At 38.5% G+C, this 18,409-nt stretch overlaps 1 protein-coding gene across 1 annotated transcript in view; it reads left to right on the top strand.

Annotated features, from left to right (window-relative positions):
- The window catches only part of SLC10A7 (solute carrier family 10 member 7), a gene marked incomplete in the record, with an annotated part of 2,703,821 nt that overhangs the window by 2,348,842 nt on the left and 336,570 nt on the right, over positions 1 to 18,409 (top strand). The window contains 1 exon segment of the mRNA XM_044062239.1: positions 18,135 to 18,300. Coding sequence (XP_043918174.1) covers positions 18,135 to 18,300 — 166 coding nt within the window.

Raw genomic sequence — 18,409 nt, 5'->3', positions numbered from 1 at the left:
AGCCAGATCCTGTTGTACAGCATGTATTTCTGAAACAGTAAGAAATAGCTAGTCCTTATCCATCTTTGTACTAAATCTGATTAGGTCAGTTTATATAGTTGATAAGGCTATATGGTACAAGGCACTGTGCATGTTGACATGCTGAGTGTAACAGATCTGTGTTGCTATAATATTCATTTAGTGTTCTTTGTCGGTATTTTACTGAGAATGCATAATCTGCATTCTTACAGTACTTTGAGTCTCATTCTGTAGACAATGTATTTACTGAAGATTTCTAAGAAGTTGTTACCTCTCACTTTCTATAGGGTCTTTATGTCATCAGGACAGTTTGGAGCCTTTCAGTACCACGGATATTTTGATCATTGTTCTGACTAAATATTTTTGCAAAAATGTTAAAAACATAATTTGCTTAGCTTTGTGATTTCATGTTTATATTTGTGGGTTATAAGGGTTTTGCCATTTAAGCTCTGCGTTAGTAAGCAACATTCTGAAACACTTTATTTTCCATGAAAGAAACTGATTACTGAGGTGAAAGAGTTAAAATGACAAAAACCATCAAGGTCGTTGTGACACATTCCTAATCCTTTCTACAGGTCTTCTTTCTTAACACCTAAATGTTTGTGACAGACTTTTATTTCATGTTTTATATTAAAGCGTAGTTTATGATTAAATGTTAATGAAATAGAATTTTCTTTGGGCTTTAATTATATTCCACTAGTTTTGAACATTTTTCAAAGTAGCACACCAAACCCACTGTTTGCTATGAATTAATAATAAAAGCAAGTCTGTGCATTATCATTCATGCATTCTTTAATCACCCCAACAGTGATTTATCTGACAGCATGAAATGGGTACTTCCTATTAAGTACATCACAACAGAATCGAATTAGTGCACAATTCAACCCGTGTTTTAGACATTTCATTAAAGAAAAGGTTGACCATCCACAGATTTATTAAGAACAGTACTGAGACAATATTTGATCTATAGTGGGTTTAAATTGAGCTTTAAGTTTGGACAACTTAGCAGTTCTTTGGTCTTGCAAAAATGTCACATAGCAGATAATGCCTGCTAACAGCTTTTTATTACAATAAAAGTGGGCAATACACTTTGCTAGGGAGTGGCATCTCCTTTCAGCCTAGTAATACAGCTGTTCTTTAAGTGCCTGTCTGACTAGCCTTGAAAGGCTTTCCCTGCTTGTTGTGGTCCATTAGCAGGTCATCTTGGTTTCTGTATAAGTGCCCTTTTTATTTTTGCTTGTATGCTTATGTCCAGTGTTTTTAGAGGAGCAGTCACATGTAATGCAGCTTAAACCACTGAAGACCTGAGACTGGCAACTCATACATATAGTAGGAACCTAACCTCCTAAGCATTAGGTTGGAATTCATTATGAACTTTAAAAGGCTTAAACTGCTTCTTTCATAATTTGAATGAGCAATTTCAGTAGATGCTTCCCAGCAGTACCCTGAATCATATAAATTGTCAGTATCTTATAATACAAAACCAAAATAATTGCCATTTAGGGTCTGAAACAGTTTTCATATACTCACTATCCTTTTCCCTACCGTAATGAAGACTGAACGCATGGCCCATTGTGAAACTTTTAACAGTTACATCTGAAAAGTAGAAGTCCATCAGTCTGTTGTTGTTGCAGTTTACTGGTCCTTCTCAAGTCTAATATTTTCAATTATTGTAATATTATAGAGCTTTATACCCCAGTGCCTAACTATAGAGCATTACATCATGTTGTTTTATTAGTTTTAGTACAAAAAGAAGAAATGTATCTAGCAGTACCTTCTTCCAACTTCCCCATTGTATTTGTCCACACCTACATATCATATGGTTGACTCACACAAAATAATGACACTGCACTGAAAACATGTTGTATGAGGGGAAAACTTCTGATGGTTTTCTTAAACTAAGAAGGAAGAAACAAACTATTACTATGCAGTTTGTCAAGTGCAGTTTGAAATTTAAGCCAGGATTTTTTGTATTAATAGTTTGTCACCTTGCATTCATTATAAACTTTTGTGTAGAATTATGCATGTAATGATTGCTTGAATATTTTTAAGCAAACTGTTAGCTGTTTATGTCTTCTGTTCTAGTTGCAAATTAGATGTAGTTTATTTCTTAATGCTTATTCTTAGAGATGTATTTCTAGCATTTCCCCTGAAAATGTCTCTCATGTCACTGGAACTGTGCCATTGTGAAGATACAGTGAATATGTGTACAAATAGTTACTCTGTAAAATCCTATTTCAGCTATATTTTGAAAATGTCCATCTACCATACATATTAAAATAAGCATTTATAAAATGCATGCCTTTTAAGTGGGCATTAAAGTAATTCACTATTTTATTAGTCTTTTAACATGGTCTTATGGGAACCTAATCTACCTTGACCTGGCTAAGGAATTTGATGTAATACCCCACTCAGACTATGTAAACAGTCTCATGGACATAGGTGTAAAGCCCTATGTTACCCACTAGATAGCTAGCTGGCTCTCATATAGGACCTGGAAAGTCAGGGTAGAGGAGGCCACCTCCAAAAAGAGGCTAATCACTACCAAAGTCCCTCAGGGCTCTGTGCTGGGTCTGCTCCTTTTTGGCATCTGTTTTTTGGAAGTCAGGACCAATGTCAAGGGCCTCTTAGCTGACTAAGTTTGCAGATGATTGCACACTAGGAACAGACATAGAATCCCCCCAAGATGCTAACATCTTACTGGAAGGACTAACACAGACAAATGGGTGCCAAAACTATGACCTAAAACTCGATGGCAAGAAATTCATAAGTGTACCCTTTAGGTAGTCAGACACCCTAGGAAATTACCTCATCGATAACAGACCCCTAAAAATAGAATCAGTAGTCAGGGGTTTATGTACGTATGTAGATAATAACCTAGCTTTCGACCAAGATGTGTCACGGTAGTAAGGAAATCATTCAGTGTTACTCAACTTACAAGCAAAGAAATGCCATCTAGGTCCAAGAAAGTCATCATTCCACTGTATTCAGCCCTCATCAGGCCCATCATTGAGTGCAACATCCTCTTTGGTATGTACCTGACCAGGCACATGTAACAACTAGAAGGTCCACAGAGGTTATTCACCAAAGAGAATACAGTGCGTAAACTGCATGTCCTATGCAGAATGCCTCAAAGCCCAAGCTCTATACTCTGCTTCCTACAGATTGGTGAGAAGCAATCTATGCTTGGATCCTGCTCTGATGGACCTTTTGCATAGCCACAAAATGAATGCCATCAAAAATACTTGATGTAGGGATTTAAACTTTGTTTGCAACATAAATAGGACATGTTGGTTGGAGGAACAGGTATGTGTCTCAGAAAATTCATTTCTTTGGAACAGGCTTCTTATCCATGTGAAACAGAGCTCTTCCCTAACCTTAGTCAAGTGAAACCTGGGCCAGTGGGTGGGAAATTGGAAATGCAACTTGGGTGTAGTACCTACGTCTGTAATAGACAGAGGCAGCCTGTAAATCATGCCCTACATTACACATACCCCTTAAAAAAGTCTAATGTACATAAAACTGTGAAATATTTTTGAGATGCTTGGCTAGGCTTATAAAAGCCCTGTGGTCATTCAACTAGTATACACCTATGGACCTATAATGAATGTGAAAGTGTTCAAATGGCATTCTAGAAAGCATATAAAACCTACGGCACATTATATATTCATCTGCCTTTTACCCTGTGACTGATTATTTACTTATTTCTAAATGTATTTATTTGTTAGCCATGTAACCCCACCAGGCACACAAGGTGGCAACCAAGAGGCACTTACTGGTTAAGCGACTTGCTGAGAGTCACAGTTTGCACATGGAGGCTGAGGGAGTCAAACCAAAGATTACAGGATGAAACTTGAAAGCAGCTAATACCTTTAGTCTTGTGTGCCAGACTACCAGACAAATCAAGGGCAAAGACCCCACTCAGGTGAAAATTTTTAGAGAACAGTCTAATCATGCGGATAGCTGAATGAGTGAAGTATTTACGGTACAATGTATTTGCTGTAGTAGACTGTATTGTTAGCATCTACCCTTGCTTGGCTCTGTAGTTAGGTTTGCAGCCAGGTTTCCTTTGGTATGAAGTCTACATGTCCTCCTTGTTTTTACTTAGGTTTTTACCAAGTGCTCTGATTTACTTCCACAGCTTAAAGGCGTGACATAGGTGGATTGGCTTGTAAATTGCCTATGAGTGAGTGAGGGAGTGTGCGCGCGAACGTGTGTGTGTGTGTGTGTGTGTCTTGCACGCACATGCACACCCATCTGTCCTGTGATAGATTGGCATCCTGTCCAGTATTAGTTTCCTCTCTTGCTCCCATTGAATGCCTGGATAGGCTCCAACTCCCTGTGACCCTAGATCAAATGAAGCGTGTAATCATAAAGTGACTGAATTGTACTACTATACATATTCAGTCCTATTAGAATGGATAGAATTAAGCACTTTTGCAGAATTCTAGAATGCTAAGTATTGTGTCTTGTACTGCAAAGTCTTGAACCCAGAAATATATGAAATTGTTGCTTATTTAAAGTACATAAACAATGCTATTATTCTGTATCGAACAGAACTGAAATATTAAAGAGTTCCCTGTTTGGGACCTTTTTATGGTATTTTTTCTGGAAGAGTCTGAGACCTTGAAGCAAAACTGTAAACATTCACATTTAACATTGTCTTTTCCTTATAGATTCCCTGTTTATTGTCTTTTTTTTATTTTAACTGAATGCAGACCACAGTAGACCTAGATAATGGACTATAGAGTTCTTTGTATGGGTATGGTAACCATCCATAGCTGAAAATACAATTCATTTTTATTGTATTTTCCTATATGGTGGAACTATTTGCAGTGTCATACAGAGTTGTATTGTCAGCTATAGTAACCTGCACCAGGGCAAAGCATTCTATAGTTACAGTAATACATGGTGTGAGATGCAAAGACTTGAAAAATATAATCTAAATTGTACCTAATTTCTGTTGTCTGCATTCTGTACAAGTGGCAGTAGGGGTGTTTAGAGTAGCATATACCCTCTGATAGGAGGCTCTGTGACACTCAGTGGAAAGTTCATGTTTAACTGTTGCTTGATAATGAGCAACACATCACTTAGTAAACAATAACGTTTATTGAGGTTCCAGTCTACACTCACACACAAGTGAATATGATTTGTGCAAAACAGTGTAGCATCTTCATGCCACGTACTTATTTTCAGAGGCTTTCAAATAATATCATTTCAGTTGGGTAACCTTCATCTGATGCTTTAAATTCTGTTATGAAAAAAAACAGGACCCATCGATACTACACCAAAGTCCACTCCATCATTTGCTGAACCTGCTATAAGGGACTTTCTAACTGCCACAACCCCCAGATCTGCCTTCAAGAATGGTCACTTTAATAGTAGGTTGCCACTGACAGTCTGTTCATTTCTTTTTTAACAGTTTTCATCCATATGACTGTTAACACCGGCCTACCATTGATGTTACTGACACACATGGTTCAAGGTGGCTCTGATAATCACACAGATAGATATATAGAGCATTTGCATTTGTTTATAAAAGAGCATTTATATCTAGCTGGTTCTGTCTTCCCTCACCCTCCTTCTTTCTCTCTATATGTAGATGTATTTTTTTACCTGTGTTTGTGTATTTAAGTTCAGTCTGTCTGTACACTGGAAACAGATGGACTAGTTGCCAAAGATGGCTTTGCATGGCAATAAGACCTTACCCATAATCCACTGCTTCAGGTTAGCCTCTACAGATCAAGTAAAGCCATTCAATACAGCCCGTGAAAAACTTAGAATAGCCAGAAGTAATGCACAGTCAGTAATAGGTGACAAGCCCTCATTTAGCCGGTCATAGGCCTCTGGTTTTCGTCCATGTCCCTCTAGAAATGACAGTTTGAAGGGGAGAGGAAGGAGCATTATTTTCAGTGTACGGATACAGAATGGCTGATTCTCTCATTCTGATAAGTGCATAACTTGTACATTTACATCTGTCCTGTCCATACACTGGAAATGGATGAATAGAATCCCTAGCAGACTTTGCGAAGAATTCGGATAAGACCTTTGAGAATAGATACCGCAAAGGAGCCTCTGGACCTGGACAAAATGTTCAGGCTGTAACACTTAGCAAAAGTATGCAAAGAAGGCCATGCAGCAGCTGCATATATCTTAGCTAGGGGTAGAATTCTAAACAAGGATGTTGAGGTAGCCTGAGCCCTGGCATTCTGTGCTCATGGTTTTGAAGGTTGTGTCATATTGCTAAACAAATAGCAGAATAAAATATAGTCAGATAGCCATTTGGAAAGTGAACATTTGGCTACCTTTTTTACTTTTGAAAAGGAAACAAATAGGTGGTCATCTTTTCTGAATTCCTTTATTCTTTGAAATAAAATCTAATCTGTCTGTACATAACCTATATTCTCTGTTGCTGGCATAAATTGGAAAGAAATCTGTCAAGTGGGTAGATTACTTTAGGGTGGACTGCATTGTAGCCTTAGGCATAAATGAGTGACTGACTAAGTGTAACCCTTTCTTGTGGAACACAGTATATAGGAACTTGGATGAAAGGTTTTACAACTTTGAAACTCATCTAGCAGGAGTAATAGAAACTAGAAATAAGGTTTTCAAGGACAATAACTTAAAGTTCAGTAGAATCAGCAGGTAAGATGAGTTTCTGTGGTATGACATTTAAGTCCCAAGGAGGAGTGTGTTAAATTGAAGGAGATTTGGAGTGGAAGATTCTCTTTAGGAAAGCTTTTCAACGCGTATTTTAAGACTTTGGTAATAAGACTAAATTACCTGGATTTTGAATAAAATAGTTTAGGTCAGGACTGTAGAAGTCAGGGCTGAAAAGAGATCTACTCTTTGTTGTTCTTCGATAAGGGAAGTTTTGACTTTTTACTTCTGTGAATCTTTCTGGTCTTAGGTTTCTGAGAAGCTGTGATTATTTGTAATACCTGGGTTTGGATCCTTGATCATCACTGGAAATGAGAAAACAAGTGGTTAAACAAAGAGATGTATGGTCAGCTTCACCCTGGCAACCTGAGTGCGGCAGCTGATGAGGGTGCTGTGGAAGAATAGACATGGTAGGGCACCTACTGAAAAACCAGACTTGCATAATAATCAAAAAGCAGAAGCTGCAATTATCTTTCTTTTCCTTCTGCACAGCAGAGAAAGATATTTCACTTGGCTACTTTATCTTCTGATAGAGAATCTAAACCTTTTGACACTTAACAGTAATAAAAAGTTCATAAATGGCAACTTGGCCGTAAGATCTCTATTTGGCATAAATAGTTCAATGTCTGAGTCCTTTATTAAGCCAAATGCAGAAGTGCAGCTAATGTCTACCAGAGGGTGATATCAGGGACAAACTTTGAGAGCTTGAACTCTATGTCTTATAAGATTTAGGTACATAATCTCAAGGGTGCCTGTGATGTAGCAGCTGTAGCCTCAGGGACATCTTGGTATAGGGTTGACAAGGCATGGATGGTTGATGGCAAACATATACCCCGAGAATGTCAACACACCAAGTGTTAGATGCCCAAGTTTGTACTATCTTATTTGGAAAGCCAACAGACAGCACTGTAAGAGATATAAACTGGGAGATGAAGACTACATCTGCAGTCAAACAATTGTTTCATAGTGCCATCACCCAGTTCTGAAAACATTTCCTTGCTATCTAAGACTGTTGTATCAGAAATTTGCATCTTCCTTGAAACCTTCAAAGATAATCAGCCCGCCTCCACATCCCTTTCTGGATGGAAGGGGAAATTCAGCAAAGGAGATCCCACTGACTTCTGCTTGGATCTGCCCCTTTTTCATTACTTCTAAATTTGTAGAACTATTACAGCAGACAGTCAAGCACCATGGACCGTTTTCACAGAACTGGTCATTAGAACTTCACCATAAATTCCGTTCAACATCTATTCCTCACACTCCTTTACATGAAGTTCATGATGCTTTAATTTTGATGTGCATTTGCTGGTGAAGTATGCAATACATTGGATCCCAAGCCATTTAAAAGAGGTATTTTTTTTTTACACCAAAACCAGTTGAAAATTTAGGATTTAATGAAAGAACGTTCTGCATCACCTGCAGTCGCAGGAAGACAGTTCCTCTGAACTCTGAGCTATAAGTAAGCAATAATGCCTTACACGATTGTCATTATAAGGAAATAATGGATCACTGAGGGATGTTGTGAAGCATGACAGCATAGGGTTACCCACCCCTGGAGGTTCATTATTTTCTCATAATACACACCCTGGGGAGCATTATTGCACTGAGGAAATGACCTCTGTGTTTGTTTGTTTTTTTTTTTACCTTTTTAAGATATACATTTTGTAATTTTAAAGGATGTTTTGTTTGTTGGCATTTTTGAGTCATCACTTTCCTTGTTTGTGAATTATGTGTAGCTATACGTGATCATGGATGGGTTTTGCTTTAATAATTGCTAAAAATGTTTAATAAAGTTTTTAAAATGTATTTTATTAAAAGTAATTCTATTAAAATGTAAAGCTGAATACATGGATGTGTGTATGTTAAATATAAATCCTTTAATAAGTCTGCACAGACCAAAATTTAACACTGTACCGTTGAACGAAAAAATGGAACACACATTGCAGCAATAACAAATTTTTGTTCACAACAAGCATTGTTCTGACATGCCAGATGATGATGGATCCTGAATTGAACTGTGACATTTTGCATTGTACTTTATATCAGTAGAAGAGTAATGTACAAGTATTTGAAAATAGTTTTCAAAAGTAACATTTGTATTGTAGTACTTTTCTGACTAGTCTGGAGCTGTTAACATTCTGCTTTGCATTTTACAAATAAAACACAACCTAGCATGATTCTGAAATACCCAAACTGTACTACTGTAACTTGTGCTGTGCCAGGGGTCTCACTGGAGCTGTGATATTTTGCATTGCACTTTATAGCAACAGAAAAGTAACATACACTGTCTAAAAGAAAACATATATTGCTAGTGACAGTGCTGTTACAGTGAAGTTGTGAAATAAACCAATGTAATACTGTTAAATAAAAAAAGTATATGGGTACACATTGTATGATGAAAAGACCTCTTCTGTGATATTGGGAGAAGGGCTCCTGACTGGAGTTGACATTTTGCATTGCACTTTATTGCAACAGATAAGTAGCATACACAATTAAAAAAACATGCATTGTTACACACCTCTCAATGTCTTCGAGCAAGAAATCTGGACAAAGCCTTAAATAAAAGTGGAACAAGTTCCCCAAAATAGGGACAGTTTTGAAATATTGCTTTTACAAACTTAGAAAGTTGATAGAATAACAGGTTTTGCATTAGCATGAATTTCGTGAAGGATGTGAAGTGCAAAACTCAAATGTCTGTCATTATTTTCTAACTGCAGTCTGTAATGATTTACCACTAGTTTGCCAGAAAACCACAAGTATATGAAAAACAGACCAAAAATATGATGCCAAAATCTGGACATTCTGCGAAAATCTGTACAGTTGAGAGGTATAATTAGTGACGTAGTGCTGTTGGAGTGGCGTTGTGAAATAAAGCAGCATAGCAGTGTTGAATTAAAAATCTGTATGGGCACACATTGTATGCTGAAATGTCCTCTTCTGAGATATACCTAATGGGAGAAGGGCTCCTGACTGGAGCTGTGACATTTTGCATTGCACTTTATAACAAGAGAAAAGTATCCAGTATTTCCCACTGCTGACAGAGTACAAAGAGAATATGTGAGTGATGGTAGCTGTACACTGGTTTTGAACTGCATATTGTGAATGCAGTTGTATATGCCATGTTTGGCAACATGGAAATATATTCTAACAACTTTATTTTTTTGGGCTTTTTTTTTTTGCTTACCTTTTGTTGACCGGGTTAGTCCCAGTAGGCTAGCGGGCTTTATTCAGGGGAGTCCCAAGGTGGTGTTAATACTTCCAGGAGAAATTTGATCAGGGTATTGGAGAACTTCCCCTGCTTGTTTTGATAAATGCATCGGGATCTTTTACATCCACCTGAACTACCACCAACTTAAGCAGATGGGACCACAGTTTACCATCTCACCCAAAGTATAGATATGTCTAGTTGGCTTGTGGCCACATCTTAGTTAACAGTTAGTTAATATCAATAGTGTTAGTGCATAATGGACCATTCTTTCTGGTCTTTTAATGAGGCAGATACTTGAAGAAGCTAGAGATGAGAGAGTCAAGCTGAGCATTCCTAAACTTGGAGAAAGCATATGACAAGATCCCAAGAAAGCTGATTTAGGCAGTCCTGCAGTGGTTTAGGATCCGGGAGATATTGGTAGAACTAGTGCAGGCTATGTACAAGGATCCAATGGCTCAGGTAGAACAGTGTTTGGCCTCATAGAGGGTTTCCCAGTGGGAGGAGGGCGCATCAGGGTTCAGCACTGAGCCCACTGCTGTTCATACTGGTAATGGACTACATTAGCAAACAGGTCAGAGGGACAGATCAACAAAGTAGCTGTATGCAATCATCGCGTCATTGCAGACAGACTCTGAACAAGAGCTTCAGCAAAGGATGGAATGCAAAACTGAAGGTACTTTGGATTAAACTGAGTACAGATAAGACAGTTGTAATGACAGCAAATGGAGAAAATCAGAAGATGAGAACTGAGACAGAAGGGAAAATAGTGAACAGGGTAACAGCTTCAAGTGTCTGGGAGGGGTGGTTGAGGAGAAAGGAAATTTGAATGAGGAGGTCAAAGCTTGAATCAAATGGGCTGCAACTAACTGGTATAGAGTGTCAGAGTAATGTTTGATAGAAAAATGCCAAAGAAGATGAAAAAGGTAAGATGGAGAAAACAGTGGTGCAACCAATACTGCCATACAGTAGTACTAGTGCACCCAGTTCTACTATGTGGTACAAAAACCTGGGCAGTAAAGGCAGGGCAGCTGAGGAAGCTGTAGGTGATTGAGATGATGTGCTGAGACAGTGGTAGGATGCACACTGTGGGACAGATGAAGAAGTGCAGACATAAAAGCAGAAACCATAGTAGCTCAAATTGCAGTTAAGGTCAGAGAGAACAGATTATGGTGGTTCAGGCACATGTGCGGAAAAGCAGAAGACAATCTGGTCAAGATAATTTGGGACAGACAGGAAGAAGGCAAGAGGAAAAGAGGCAGTCTAGCAACGAGGTGGGTGAATTGTGTCAATCAGGCATGAGTGCTGAAGAAGGTAGGATAGTGACTTTGAATAGAGAGATGGTGACAGTTGACATGACACTTCAACCCCATGTAGAAAATGGGAAAAGGGGTTTGATGATGTGACAGTCCTTGAAGTGAAGTACTGCAGTTGTTTAAGATGCTCACTACAACTTCTTTAAAAAGGATGTCTTCATTTTTCTTCCCTGCTGTATTTGACTGAGTGTTTCTAGCTGTTCTTTAAAGAGAGATACACAGATGCCTGGAATAACCAGACAACTTACCTGTCCGATCGCAAGGCATCTATGCAGCTCTGGATGGAACCAGCTAGGATTACATTCACTTCCGTGCTGTATGACAACACTAAAGATATCTTTGTAGTAGGACCAAAGCCAAGTGTGATCCTGTTGCTGAAGAAGTTTTATTAAACAGGCTAATTGCATTGGAGGTAAATGCAAGGGAAGATACTGTGGTCATAACTTTATCACAGTCAGATGTTTGAGGTGTATACAGTCAAAAAAGCGGCTATAACTGCTTCATGCAGGAGAGGGCTTCCATAAGATAAAGTATGTGACTTATTTGTTTGTTTCCAGTAAATGCAGTGGGTTTAACTGCCAAATATGGTGTGAGGTTGCACTTGGATGATAGCAACTAACCATTTTATTTTATGATCATTTAAAACGGTCATTCTGACTTTGCAGTACTACCATGCATTTCTGTGAAGTAGGCTGGAAAACCTTATTTTTTTCTGCTGTCCGTTTGTGTGAAGCAAACTTTAAATACTTTTTTATGTTTTTTTTTTTTTTATACCACAATCCGACATCTGTGGTGTACACAGCCAAGAAAAGTAGCTGCAATAGTTGGGCATGGGGGACTAAATATGCATTGCTGTCAGCTAACAGAATGGCTATAACTGCTGGATACTTGATGGAATGATGCCTTTGGCTGAAATAATCTGACCAGCTTTTGTTATTTGCTCATTTAAGAGTCATTTTGGATTTGTAGGACTACTTAACGTTTGTGTGAACTACATTGGAATAGTTTGTTGTGGATAATTTGTTTATATGAAACAGATATGAAATACATTACTGTGGTCTTTTTAACCATACCTAGATATGCAATATGTCTCAGCAGAGTGGCTGCAGTTGCCGGGTATGAGGTTGGGGATGAATGTGGAAGAAAGCAACTGTGCTGTCATCTTGCAAAGTAGGTGTAATCACTAGATGTCCTTTCTTATCATTGCTGCAGTATTCTTTACTCTTGGTATATCCTACCAAGGATAGCCTAGTGACTGGCCAGCATACCAAAGCCTTCACACATTCCAGACATCATACATCAGATGCATGTCCTACATACAAGGCGTAAGGTACATATGTGATGAGTTCCCCTTCAAACCATCAAACGTTTAAAACATTGAAGTTCAGATCATCAAGAACAGAACATAGAGTTTGAAAACGTAGAAGGTTTGAAGGGGAAGAAAAAGTTAAGTGTGGGTGGGAGAATGTTTGTGTTTTTGCAGGGCACCATACTGTGTGTGTCTATGTGCCATCTGTGTGATGTCACTACAGATAGGGTATGGAAAATCTCCTGTTTAGCGCTTCTGCATATAGCCCTAAATGGGAGATTTCCCTTTACTCCATTGTAGTGTGGTCTCAGAGTTGGAATATTAAAGTGGGGGGTAGGGGGTTTGCCCCCCTGCATACAATTGTTAATTTTTTTTTTTTTTGGTTACACTTGTAATCTTCGACGTTTCAAAATTCAATGTTCTGGTCTCGATGATCTGAACTTTGATGTTTTGACATTTCGATGGTTAAAAGTGGAACCATGTGATGTACCCTCAGAGCTGAAATACCCAGAGAGAACTGGCATGACTCAACCAGTCTATGATTCCCCTTCCTTCCTAAAGCCTACCACAATCCAGCCCCTTTCCTTCTTACCCTACTTCCCCCCAAGAATGTTGGAAAGTGCATGTCCTCCTTTGGAAGGAAATAACATACCATCAGTGGGTATTAAGCATCATTAAAAAAATAATTTCAGTTTCTAGACATTCTGTGTTTGAAGGACATTGCTTCATTTCCCAAACAACAGCTCCTCTCATACCAGAACTAATGTAAGACATAGTCCTGTCAGGGGCCATAAAAGATATTCTCCTGGAAGAAGAACAAGTCTGCTATTCAAGACTCTTCCTATTTATAAGGAAAGATAGTCTATGGAGGCTCATTGTGGACCTCTTCTATCTGAACAACTTCTTTAGGGTCCCAGAATTCAAAAGGGTCTCACCCTTCAAATGCATTCATGGTAATGCTAGACCTGAAGGTTGCCTGTCTCCATATCTCTTTCACCAGAAAGCTTAGAAAATACCTCAGGTTTGCAGCAGGGGCAAATACTTCCAGTTGATCTCCTTACCTTTTGGCTTGTCCACTGTGTCCACAGTCTCTGCATAGAGGAAGCTCTAGTGGCACCTAAGGAACAGGTCGTGTCAACATACCTTGCCATTAGAGACCAAAATCCCTCCTATCCCTGCACAAAGAAAGAAATCTATTGATGGCTTCACAGTGTGCATAGAATCAGGTTATTCCCTAAAGGACATCACTCCCTTCAATGACTCAGACCATAGATTCATCAGGCATCATTCAGGAGTCTCATTTGGAAGACCTTCAGGTACAGAGAACTTGTAAGGGTAAAATAAGGAAAAAACACATAGACATCAGCGATGATGGCTATCACCCTTGCCATAAAAGCCTTTATCACATCCCTACAGCAAGGTGCTCCATGTTGAAGTCTTGGTTCCCCATCCATTAGAAAGGACAAATAATACAACTGTGATGAGGCACATCAATAAGTAAGGAGAAACTCTTACCTGCTGTGCTGGCTGACCAGTGTAAGCTTGGGAAATAGCATTAAAGCTGGTAGTAATACTGATTGCAGCCTATACCCCCTCAGAGCAGAAAGTGTTAGAAAGGCTGAGCAGATCTGAAGCAGACCTCCACGAATGGCTGTTAAGTAGAGATGTCTGGATTAGACCAGATTGTGGGATGTACTAGGGACAGACCTGTTTGCTTCAGATCTGAGAGCAACTGAAAGTTCGGTGGCTGGACAGTAACTCCAGAAGCATGGAAACCAGATGTCTTCTTCCTTAACTGGACAGGTCTGTTCCTTTATGCCCCCCCTGTTGTTTAAGGAAGTAGTAGTCCACAAAAAAAAAAAAACACACAAAAATTGACAGGCCAAAAAAGAGACCTGAAGATGATAGAGTGGACTACTGAGAATAAGGAAGAAATGATGTATTGTTACTATCAAGCACGAAGCCCAGAATTTCCAGATAGAAGATATTCAAAAAGATTAAGAATGAAATTAGAGGAAAAAATACTTGCACAGGAAAAACTTTCAAAAGTTTCAAATGCAGATGTTTGTTCATTAATGCAATAAATCCATGAAAAACCTTACTGAGACAAAGAAACTTTGGGCTGCTTGGAAAAAGCGACAGAGGAAGTTCAAAAATATAAGAACAAAACATACAGATTTTTGAAAGGAACAAAAAAGAAACATGGACACAGGAAAGAAAGAGGTCTGATTTGGTGCAATATTTATGCAAAGGAGAAAGCAAAACAAAAATACAATAAAGTACAAAAAAGCAGCTCCAAAAATATTGGAAGAGAAATATAGGCAAAGGCACCCAGATATGGAAACTTTTACAATTCCAAAAATAAGATTTAAAACTGAGAACATAGAACAGATGATTAGTAAAACAGAAGTTAAACAAATAGAAGTTGAAGTTGTGTAATATCTGCAAAGTGAAGGACTTAGTGTAGAAAATCCAACTCTGGTAGTGTCACAGCATGATGGAACAATGAATCCCCAAATTAGGGAGAAACAGGTGGAATGGGAAGTATTTGATCACTCGTCGCATAAAGGTGCTGTGAATCTTCATTAAGAAACAGTAGAAAACTTCAGTTGGAGTTGCACAGTAAGGGAAGGAGCAAGAAACCGTGGAAACTCTGACTCAGTCAATGTTGTGGAGTGATGGGCCATTGAACACTATATACCATATATGTTTTCTGAATACTACTGCAACTAAATTTTGATGACAGTGTTGTATATCATGTACTATACATATGTATTTCCTTGCACTGCACTTACATTTCTGCGTGGTTTGTTTTTCCCCTAGGTCTTCTGCAAAAAAGGGGATTTTTGCCTTATCAGCTTGTCCCATAAAGAAAGTGGAATTGAATACTTATAAATACATAAAAAAATTAACATTCTATTTTGCCACTAAGTTGTAAATTATCTAGTGAATTGTACAAAAACTGACACTTCCGTACTGCTCTATCATGTGTTACTCTAATGGAACTGATGACCTTCCTGAAATGATTTTTGACCCTTACATAATGGGAGAATGGGGTATGAAAAGGGACAGTTCAACAAAGAAGGATGTATTACTTCATAGAGAAGGTTGATATAGTGCCCTGGAATAAATTTTTAGTGGTAATCTTGCACTGTAAGTCATTGGAGAGGTTTATGTCTGGGAATAGGGTAGGGAATGGATAGCTCCACACTCTGGGTTGTGAGGCAGCCTTCTGTGTTTACATATATGTGATAACATTTTGCTCCAGGTGCTGGATATCAAGGGTTACAACTCAAGAGTAAAATAGCCACTTTGTGTATTAGCTATTACTCATGTTCTTTCTGTAAATTGTCTATATATAGATGCAATACTGTTACTTGAATTCTTACCTCCTGTTGAATGTTAGTGATCTGTTTCCTTAAATATTGCCAAGTCTTTATTGTATTTGTGGGGTCTATATTAGAGCATCGAAGTTTCAAAACTTCGAATATTCTAATATCAAATCCTATTCAGCGAAAGCTGAAAATATCGAAGCAACAAAAAAAAACAAATTTTTTCCTAGGGAAAGAATTTGGTTGTCTATTTCTGTTGCTTCGGTATTTTCAGTGCTGTGGCGGAAAGTTACAGTCGGGTTCAGGTAAGTTTGCAGTTGAGTGCGAGTTAGGGTAGTTAGGGTGCGGGTTAGGTATGTGTGTGATTGTGTGGACGTGAGGGTTAGGGCGGGTTAGGTGAGCTAGAGTTAGGTATGTGTGCGATTGTGTGGACATGAAGGTTAGGGAGGGTTAGGTGAGTTAGGGTTAGGGCGCGGGTCAGGTAAGTGTGCGATTGTGTGGACGTGAAGGTTAGAGCAGAGTGGTTGAGTTAGGGTTAGGGTGCGGGTGAGGTGAATGTGCGATAGTGACGGACCTTAGGGTTAGGGTTTGGGTTAAGGTAAGTGGATAGTTAGTGGTGTGTGTATAGTTTAGTGTAGGGTTAGGTGTAAGATTTTAGGTGTATGTGTGTGGATTGCTGTTTGTTTGGTGTGCTTGTGTTGTGTGTGTGTTTTGGAATAGCAAATTTTTTCCTTAGGAAAAAATTTGCTGTTCTGCATGTTTGATGTTTTCAGCTTTCGCTGAATAGGGTTCGATATTAGAACATTCAAAGTTTTTTTTGAAACTTCGATGTTCTAATATATAGACCCGTATTTGTGCATGTTTGTGTATGCACCTATATAAAGTCTGGCTTTCTAATTTTGGGCTGCAGTAAATTTCTTCAGAATTCATGCCTTTGCCAAGTATACAGTTACCACCTGCAAATTCCAAGCAGGAGAGTAGACCTGATAGGTGGAATCTGTTAAAATGACAGTGGCATTTGGGAACTGACTGGGTGGGGGTGCCTTACTATTGCTGTCCGTTAGTTTCAGTTTTCTGAGAGAGAGAGAGATAGATGTAAGGATAGTAAAATGTGCTCACATCCAGATGTCTGCCTTTGTTCTGCTGTGATTATTCATTGTTCTGTATATTTGCCCCAGCCTCCAGTGGGAATAAGCACTCTTGTATGGCCTGCCCTCCAGCTATGGTAAAAAGTTTGCCATGAAGCACACTTTCAGTTAATTTTTCAGCCAGATGCCAAGTTTTACAAGCCCATTCTTAAACCTCAGGGGACTGGATTCAGAGATTAATTCTTAGCCTGTGGACAAGTCCCTAGTATCTTATAGTTTTCTGTTGTAGTTTATGAATGCTAGTCCCTTACTTTGTATTTGCAGTGAATGTACTCATTCTTAAAATTAGAGATTCTTGTACCTGCCCACTGAATTCATAGAAACAATGAAACATCAGTAAACTCCTGTTTTCATGACAGAGGATAATTATTTTTAGTGCAGTCTGTGCCTTTTTGTACTACCAAATTATTTTAATGAGTTAAGTATATTCAGGCTTATATAGTGTATGTGTGTGCATATGTGTGTGTGTGTGTGTGTGTCTTTGAAAAATGTCAAACATACATTTACATTTTCATCTTGCAACAGCAGAATCTAAAAGTTATGCAGCTAATGTTTGAAATTATAGAAAAACAGATATTCAGGGTCTAAATTATTTAGACTCCCACAACACAGACACTTTTGCTTTTCAAGCATGAGTTATAATTTAATTAGAAACTTCTGGTACATCACTGACTACTGAAATATTAAAATGTTCTATAGATCACTTTCGATTATCCAGTCTCACGAAATTCCAGATGTCAGATTTTTTTAAGGTTCCCAAAGTTGCACTTGAAATTGTCTGTTGATACAGTAGGGACTGTGGTAATTACATGCCTCCATTAGTATCAGCAGAGGGGATAAACTTTGGGGACGCTTAATGGGCACATCTCTGTGACAGCTAGCAAAAAGCATTTGGCATGATTAAGGTTGGATTTGAATTCGGTTGAAAATACACTCTCATTATTGTTGCCCATTGGAAGTTACACTAAAAATATTAAATTCCCCAGAAGGAAAGTTGTGTGGCAGGAAAGCTTTGAAATCTGCTGTGGCCACCGTCTTGAGTAATTCTGCTTTCATTCTGTTACTCTGCTGTCAGATTCATTTTGCAATGCCCAGCTTGACTCCAGCATCTACTTAAGTCAACTTATTGGTTTGTTTGTGTTACAGATTGTCCGAAGGTACATCAAAGACTGGCTTGAGAGGAAGAAACCCCCGTTTGGTGCTATTAGCAGCTGCGTTCTCCTTATGATTATTTACACCACCTTTTGTGACACATTCTCAAATCCAAATATTGACCTGGATAAATTCAGCCTCATAATAATTGTGTTTATAAGTAAGTACACACTGACAGTGACATATTAGTGTAAGCAACTCTTGTTTTTTTTTTTTACTTATGAATATTGAGGAGATTTTGTTTACCCTTGGGGTGTGAGTCACTGATA

This window comes from Protopterus annectens, chromosome 2.part1 (genome assembly GCF_019279795.1).
Source record: "Protopterus annectens isolate FY-2018-M chromosome 2.part1, PAN1.0, whole genome shotgun sequence".
Taxonomy (NCBI): Eukaryota; Metazoa; Chordata; order Ceratodontiformes; family Protopteridae; genus Protopterus; species Protopterus annectens.
The sequence above is the reverse complement of the archived record's forward strand: the minus strand, read 5'-3'. Positions and strand labels throughout refer to the sequence as shown.